This window comes from Heteronotia binoei, unplaced genomic scaffold (genome assembly GCF_032191835.1).
Source record: "Heteronotia binoei isolate CCM8104 ecotype False Entrance Well unplaced genomic scaffold, APGP_CSIRO_Hbin_v1 ptg001539l, whole genome shotgun sequence".
NCBI lineage: Eukaryota > Metazoa > Chordata > Lepidosauria > Squamata > Gekkonidae > Heteronotia > Heteronotia binoei.
In genome coordinates, this window is record NW_026800309.1 from 173,094 (window position 1) to 181,568 (window position 8,475).

At 47.8% G+C, this 8,475-nt stretch overlaps 1 protein-coding gene across 1 annotated transcript; it reads left to right on the forward strand.

The window, feature by feature from the left end:
• The first annotated feature begins 6,664 nt into the window (after nucleotides 1-6,664).
• Nucleotides 6,665-7,612, forward strand: LOC132565749 (olfactory receptor 52B2-like). The gene has a single exon (XM_060230485.1). It carries the CDS (start codon nucleotides 6,665-6,667, stop codon nucleotides 7,610-7,612), a length of 948 nt encoding a protein of 315 aa, XP_060086468.1.
• The last annotated feature ends 863 nt before the right edge of the window (nucleotides 7,613-8,475 follow it).

The window sequence follows — 8,475 nt, forward strand, 5'->3', positions numbered from 1 at the left end:
GCAGGACTGCAACTGGGCAGGCAGGAGGAGAGGGGGTCACGGCCCAGGACAGAGAGGAGAGAGGGCCTCCAGGGGAAGCAGGCGGGCTCGGGTTCCCAGCCTCCCGGTGGTGCCTGGAGTTTACAGGTGCTGGACAGGCTGCCCAGGCCAATCCTGGCTGCTTTGGGGAGGGGGGGGCTCTCTGGCATCGCCTCCCTCCCCTCCTCAAACACGGTGGGTGCTGCTTGCTTAGCCCCAGGAACCTCCCCAGCCAGAGTTGGCAACCCCCTGCCCAGAAGAGCCGAAAGGGAGGCAGTTCAGGAGCCTGGAGGGGAAGAAAGAAAATGCAACTTCTCCGGGGTCCCTCCCTGCTGCTCGGACTTCCTCTGAGCATGTTACAGTCTGTCACCCAGAACTGGAGCTGGTGCTGCAGAGGAGGCCAGGCATCTTCGGGAAAGAGCGGAGCCCTTCTGTCCTGGGAGGCTGGCATTATGGATGTCCACAGCAGGACCTCTGGATTCCAGTCCCGAAGAGCCTTACAGATTCCCAGGGAAGGAGCTTTCGAGAGCCAAAGTTCCCTCAGTCAGATAGTTATGCTGGAGCTCTCCTCCAGATTCCAGTTTGCCAACCAAAATATTCTGGGGAATTTAGTCAAGTGATTTGCTGAAATGACCTCCGCACCATTTCCATGAACAACCAGGCTCGTTCCTTGTACCCCCAAAAGTGACCAAATGAGTCTGGCAGGATTCCTTCCTCGGCCTTCCGCAGAGCATTGGACGGTTTCCAGGATGCTCAAGACACACCTGCCGTTTCCCTGGCACCAAAGTCAGACCAATCAGGTCATAAAGTCTCCGATTCCCTTTGCAGATTGGGGCATTTACCCATCTTGTCACCTCCCTGCTCTTTTAGGCTTCCCCCAAGACACAGAAAGCTGGTTTTTTATATTTTGAAAATCTGACAAAGGTTTTAAGATGTCTTTAATACCCAGGGATGTAACTGAGCTGGCCTGGAAGGCCTGAGCGCCTCCTGCCCTCCAGTTTCTGAGAGAGGAAGCCGTCTACCAGCCCTGTCAGTGCTTACCAGCCTTTGGCTCCTCACTGACACCAGCGTAGTTAATCTCTCCCCTTTCTACTGAAGTCTTGCTTCACTGAAGAAGGAGGTATGGAGTGGATATCTGGTGGTTTCAGCAGTCTAAGAATACTGTCCCTTGGTATCTTAACGGGGTCTTTTAACGCAAGTCAAATGCAATTTTAGACTGTATCAGCAGAAGTCTAGTGTCCAGATCACGTGATGTGATGGTATCGCTTTACTCTGCTCTGGTGAAACCTCACCTGGAGTCTTGTGTTCAGTTTTGGGCACCGCATTTTAAGAAGGAAGGAAGGTTGAAAGAGCTGGGGATGTTTAGCCTGGAGAGGAGGTGGATAAGAGGTGATAGGATCACCATCTTCAAGTACTTGAAGGGCTGTCATCTAGAGGATGGTGTGGAATTGTTTTCTGTGACCCCAGAAGGTAGGACCAGAACCAATGGGTTGAAATTGAATCAAAAGAGTTTCTGGCTCAACATGAGAAAGAACTTCCTGACAGTGGAACAGGCTTCCTCCTTGGGAGGTAGTGGGCTCTCCTTCCTTGGAGGATTTTAAGTAGAGGCTAGATGGCCATCTGACAGCAATGAAGATCCTGTGAATTTAGGGGGAGGTATTCGTGAGTTTCCTGCATTGTGCAGGGGGTTGACTGGATGACCCTGGAGGTCCCTTCCAACTCTATGATTCTCCTTCCTTTGAGGTTTTTCAACAGAGGCTAGATGGCCATCTGACAGCAATGAAGATCCTGTGAATTTAGGGGGAGGTATTTGTGAGTTTCCTGCATTGTGCAGGGGGTTGGACTAGATGACCCTAGAGGTCCCTTCCAACTCTATGATTCTAAATCCTATGGGGACTTAGGAGGGCTAAGGGTGAAATAAAAAGAATGTCATGGAGGCTTAAACCATGGTTTGCAGCTAAGCGGAGAGTAAACCTGAGCGACGCCTGTGGGCTCAGCGCTTCTGTCTGAATCTCGGTACTGCACAAGTCCTCCAAAGCAGGTCCAGTTTAACAGGTACAGCTTTCCTCCAGAACAGCTATTGTTTCATCAGGGTACTGAAAAGTTTGGTTTGGAAAGCCAAATCAGCATGTGGGGCATTGTCTATATGCTTATTTATTTTGCCCATAGTATAACCATCTTTATAATGATCTCCTATAGCGTGATTAACGTACCTCTGTTATTCAGATTGACATCTTAGACGCTTATCTGCTATCTGCCAGCTCCTGAGCTGTTCTCAATGATCAGGCCTCTTGCTGAGATTCAGAAAAGGGATTTTATTGATACATGCATCACAGCAGATATGATTTTTTGTGTCAGATCTGGCTATAGACCCTCTCCCAGGCTGTTACCAGCCTGCCAAAATTCATAGCACAAAGCCTGCACAGAGAACATTTTCTCACCCAGTCCCCCATTGCATGCTAACAGGTGTTGAGACAGTCTCTGTTCAGAGAGATCATGTCCTTGAAGTCCAGACCTGGCCTCTCTACCAGGGCAGAGCGGATACTTCATGTATTACAGGCAAAAGAGAAAACAAGTAGGGAAAAGCAACGTTCCACAACATATCCATCAAATTTACAGAAAGCAGGAAGACTGGCAGCATATGAACACCTTAAGCTGCCTTCTGCTGAATCAGACCCCCCTCAGTCCATCAAAGTCAGTCTTGTCTACTCAGACAGGCAGCAGCTCTCCAGGGACTCAAACTGAGGTATTCCACACCTCTTTGCCTGGACCCTTTTTAGTTGGAGATGCCAGGGATTGAACCGGGGACCTTCTGATTACCAAGCAGATGCTCTGCCACTCAACCACCATCCCTCCCCTACATATGAAGCTGCCTTATACTGAATCAGACCCCCCTGGGTCCATGAAAGTCAATATTGTCTACTCAGACTGGCAGCGGCTCTGCAGGGTCTCCAGCTGAGGTTTTTCATGCCTCCTTGCCTGGACCCTTCTTAGTTGGAGATGCCGGGGATTGAACCTGACCTTTGCTTACCAAGCAGATGCTCTACCACTCAACCACCATCCTTCCCCTACATATGAAGCTGCCTTATACTGAATCAGACCCTCAGTCCATCAGAGTCTACTCACTGGCAGAGGCTCTCCAGGATCTCAAGCTGAGGTTTTTCATGCCTATTTGTCTGGACCCCTTTTAGCTGGAAATGCCGGGGATTGAACGTGGGAACTTCTGCTTCCCAAGCAGAGGCTCTACCCCTGAGCCACCATCCCTCCCTAAGCAGACGTGACAAGGCCCCTTGACACTATCAGGAGAACATTTTATGATTTGCATTGCATTGATATTTAATGGATACCAGGAGTGAGGAGAAATCAGATTCTTGGTTAGCATTGTCCCATGGAGTGGTCTTCTGAGGGTTCACTGTCTAACTCTTATGCTTTATTCTTCATATCACTGTTTATACTGACATAGTTTATAGTTTATTTGATTTACATCCCATCCCCCCTGCCAAAGCAGGCTCAGGATGGCTCACAATTCTTAATTATAAAAGCAACGACAATATAGGGGAGGGGATGGTGGCTCAGTGGTAGAGCATCTGCTTGGTAAGCGGAAGGTCCCTGGTTCAATCCCCGGCATCTCCAACTAAAAAGATTCCAAGTATAATAGGTGTGGAAAACCTCAGCTTGAGACCCTGGAGAGCCATGAATAGGGCTGTGGCTCAGTGGTAGAGCATCTGCATGGGAAGCAGAAGGTCCCAGGTTCAATCTCTGGCATCTCCAACTAAAAAGGGTCCAGGCAAGTAGGCGTGAAGAACCTCAGCTTGAGACCCTGGAGAGCCACGGTGGCTCTGTGGTAGAGCATCTGCTTGGGAAGCAGAAGGTCCCAGGTTCAATCCCCGGCATCTCCAACTCAAAGATTCCAAGTATAATAGGTGTGGAAAACCTCAACTTGAGTCCCTGGAGAGCCATGAATGGGGCTGTGGCTCAGTGGTAGAGCATCTGCTTGGGAAGCAGAAGGTCCCAGGTGGAATCCCCGGCATCTCCAACTAAAAAGGGTCCAGGCAAATAGACTGAAAAACCTCAGTTGGAGACCCTGCAGAGCAGCTGCCAGTCTGAGGAGACAAGACTGACTCTGATGGACCCAGGGGGGTCTGATTCAGTAGAAGGCAGCTTCATATGGTCATATAAAGAAATTAAGCTACATTAACGATCAAGTGCTAATTACAATACAATGGAATAAATAATTTGGCCATGCTGGCTGGGGCTGATGGGAGTTGTAGGCAAAAAATATCTGGAGAGCTACCGTTGGCCACCCCTGAAATAGATAAATAGGGAGCATTCAAATAGTCTTAATAGACATCCTACATATCTAGTGTCCTAGGGGATGGCATAGCAGATTTGATGTTACAATCATTTCAGTTAATAATTTGCAGTCGAAGGCAAGATGGAATAGTGTGGTCTTACAGGCCTCGTGGAACTGGATAAGGTCCTGCAAGGCTCTGACATCTTCTGGGAGTTGATTCCACCAGGAAGGGATGGCAACAGAGAAGGCTGTTGTATGCGTTGTTTTAAAGAGGTGGCTGAGAGGTGACAGGATCCCCATCTTCAAGTACTTGAAGGGCTGTCATGGAGAGGATGGTGCAGAATTGTTTTTTTTGTGGCCCCGCGAAGGTAGTACCAGAACCAAGGGGTTGAAATTAAATCAAAAGAGTTTCAGGCTCAACATTAGGAAGAACTTCCTGACCATTAGAGCGGTACCTCAGTGGAACAGGCTTCCTCGGGAGGTGGTGGGCTCTCCTTCCTTGGAGGTTTTTAAACAGAGGCTAGATGGCCATCTGGCAGCAATGAAGATCCTGTGAATTTAGGGGGAGGTGTTTGTGAGTTTCCTGCATTGTGCAGGGGGTTGGACTAGATGAACCTGGAGGTCCCTTCCAGCTCTATGATTCTATTCTGTTCTAAGTCTTGCCTCCCTCAGCCCAGGGATCAATGTCAAATTTTCAGCTCCTGATTGAAGTACCCTCAGGGGAACCTGTGGACTTAGACAAAGAAGAATGTTCCAATCATTTTCTTAACCTTTGCATATAAGACTCACCTCTTCAAGATGGCCTTCAACTAGTGATAAAGCTAGGAATACTGCTGGAAATGCTTTCTATTTACTGAATCCCATTGAAGATTTAATGTTTATAACGCCATATTGTTAATGTTAATGTTAATTTTAATAATCTATAATTTGTTTTAACCATGTTTTTATAAGTATAACTGATGTACTGTGCATTTTATGTTGTGAGCCGCCCTGAGCCTGCTCCGGCGGGGAGGGCGGGATAGAAATAAAAAATTATTATTATTATTATAACTAGATCACTCCATAAATACTAAATAAGAATGTCCTAATCCTTAACATTATTTTAAATGCATTCCTCTCTCTAACCTCTCATAAAGCATCGTACTGTGTAGTTTAAAATTAAAATTGTTTGACTTGTAGGGCCCAAATATGTCTGTGACAATCTTCTGTCTCTATTTAGTTGCAATTTCCGTAGAAATATGAACAGATATTTGATGCAACAAACGTGCTGTGGCTGAACCTTTATGAAGGGGGAGTTAATCCTATAAACCTTCTTCTACACCCCCCCCCCCCATTAAAGTTACCAGCGTTATGCAGGAACACTAATGCAGCGGGCAGAGCAGAAGGGCCAGTTCAACCCACATTTTGCTCATGCTGCCTTCTTTCAGAGAGAGCCAGTTTGGTGTAGTGGTTAAGGGTGCAGGCTCGTATCTGGGAGAACTGGGTTTGATCCCCCATTCTTCTGCTTGAGCTGCGGCTATGGCCTTGGGTCAGCCATCGTTCTGGCAGAGTTGTCCTTGAAAGGGTAGCTGCTGTGAGAGCTCTCTCAGCCCCACCTACCTCTCAGGGTGTCTGCTGTGGGGGAGGAAGGAGATTGTGAGCTCTGAGACGCTGAGATTCAGAGTATAGGGCAGGATATAAATCCAATTTCTATTTTTTCTTCTCCTCCTCTTTCTTCTTTTCCTCTTTCTTCTTGATCAGTTCCGCAGGGCCTGCAAGACCACCCTTTTTAAACTTGCACACTTGGACTGCTAAGAAGATCGGTAATTAAAGACCCACCAATGCGGTTTGAAGACCTATACCGCTGAATAACTGTACTTATTGGATTGGTTTTAATGTTATTAAGTTTAATGTTTTAATGTTTTATATTGTTAAATCTAAAGGTTTTTATCTACTATTGTATGTTTTTATAAAATGTTGTTAGCCGCCCTGAGCCTGCCGAGGTGGGGAGGGCGGGATATAAATAAATATTATTATTATTATTATTATTCTCCTTCTTCTTCTTCTCCTTCTTCTTCTCCTTCTTCTCCTTCTCCTTCTTCTTCTCCTTCTCCTTCTTCTTCTCCTTCTCCTTCTCCTCCTTCTTCTTCTTCTTCTTCTTCTTCTTCTTCTTCTTCTTCTTCTTCTCCTTCTCCTTCTTCTCCTTCTCCTTCTCCTTCTTCTTCTTCTCCTTCTCCTCCTCCTCCTCCTTCTTCTTCTTCTCCTTCTCCTTCTTCTCCTTCTGCTTCTCCTCCTCCTTCTCCTCCTCCTTCTGCTTCTTCTACTTCCTTGCTGTTTCCACAGGGGGAGCTCCAGAGAGGATCCTTTGCCCACATGGCGACTGCCAATCACACGCGCTTCAAAATAGTCAAGTGTATCCTGCTTGGTGTTCAGGGCATGGAAGATGCTCACGCCTGGCTGTCCATCCCCTTCTGCTCCATGTTCATCCTCGCCCTCCTGGGCAACGGTCTCCTTCTCTTCATCGTCATCAAGGAGCGCAGCCTCCACCAGCCCATGTTCTTCTTCCTGGCCATGTTGGCCTCTTCCGACCTTGTGCTCTCCACCACCACCATGCCCAAAACCCTCAGCATCTTCTGGTTCAGTGACAAGGAGATTGCCTTCGAGGCCTGCGTCACTCAGATGTTCATCATCCACTTCCTTTTCGTAGCCGAGTCGGCCATCTTGCTAGCTATGGCATACGACCGGTACGTTGCCATCTGCAACCCGCTGCAGTACAGCACTCTGCTGACCCACTCGCGGATAGTGAAGATTGGCGTGGCGGCCGCAGTCCGAGCTTTTTGTCTGATGGCTTCTCTGACCATCCTCCTGCTTAGGTTGCCTTTCTGTGGTCCCAACGTCATCTCCCACACATTTTGCGAGCACATGGGAATCGTCCGGCTGGCCTGTGCAGACATTACGCTCAACATCTGGTTTGGCCTAGCAATGGCTCTCTTAACCACTGGAGTAGATACCATTTTTATTGCCATCTCCTATGTACTGATCCTGCGCACCGTCTTCCGGCTCCCATCCAACGACGCTCGGGCCAAAGCACTGGGCACCTGTGGCTCTCACCTCTGTGTCATTTTGATGTTTTATGTCCCGGCCTTTTTCTCAATCTTTGTCTACAGATTTGCTGTGAACAGCATCCCCCGCCCGGTCCACATCCTGCTGGCTAACCTCTTTGCCATCGTGCCCCCCATGCTAAACCCCATTGTCTATGGGGTGAAAACCAGGCAAATCCGGGATCGGGTGGTGTTAATGTTTCTGCAGGCTAGGAAATAGAACCGATCGCTTTCCACGTGGGATGAGCCTGCAGTCCAATTTACTGCAGAGTAGCCCCTTTACAACTCTTCCAGAGCAAGAGGGAAACGTGCTTATTTCCTTTCTTCCCTGCCTTTTTTCCCAACGGGAGGCCAGATTTACAGGTTACTCTGGAGTCACATTTTACAAGTCCTGATACCACCTTCTGCATTGCAAAGCCCCTTGTGACCGTGTGTGTGTGTGTGTGTTTGTGTTTGATTTGTGCCTGAGAATGAAGGGTAAGCTCACTCCTTTCCTTTCCACCTGGGGTTTCTCTTGCCACATTCTCAGGGTGCATGTAGGCGGGAGTCCAAAGCCAGTCCAAGGTCAAAGTTCAGGAAGTCATAAGAACATAAGAGAACATAAGAGAAGCCATGCTGGATCAGGCCAACGGCCCATCAAGTCCAACACTCTGTGTCACACAGTGGCAAAAAATGTTATATACACACATACACTGTGGCTAATAGCCACTGATGGACCTCTGCTCCATATTTTTATCTAAACCCCTCTTGAAGGTGGCTATACTTGTGGCCGCCACCACCTCCTGTGGAAGTGAATTCCACATGTTAATCACCCTTTGGCTGAAGAAGTACTTCCTTTTATCCGTTTTAACCTGTCTGCTCAGCAATTTCATTGAATGCCCACGAGTTCTTGTATTGTGAGAAAGGGAGAAAAGTACTTCTTTCTCTACTTTCTCCATTCCATGCATTATCTTGTAAACCTCTATCATGTCACCCCGCAGTCGACGTTTCTCCAAGCTAAAGAGTCCCAAGCGTTTCAACCTTTCTTCATAGGGAAAGTGCTCCAGCCCTTTAATCATTCTAGTTGCCCTTCTCTGCACCTTC

What these genes read in the sequence shown, in the direction of transcription:
- LOC132565749 (XM_060230485.1), top strand. Translation starts at nt 6,665, where the DNA reads ATGGCGACTGCCAATCACACGCGCTTCAAAATAGTCAAGTGTATCCTG.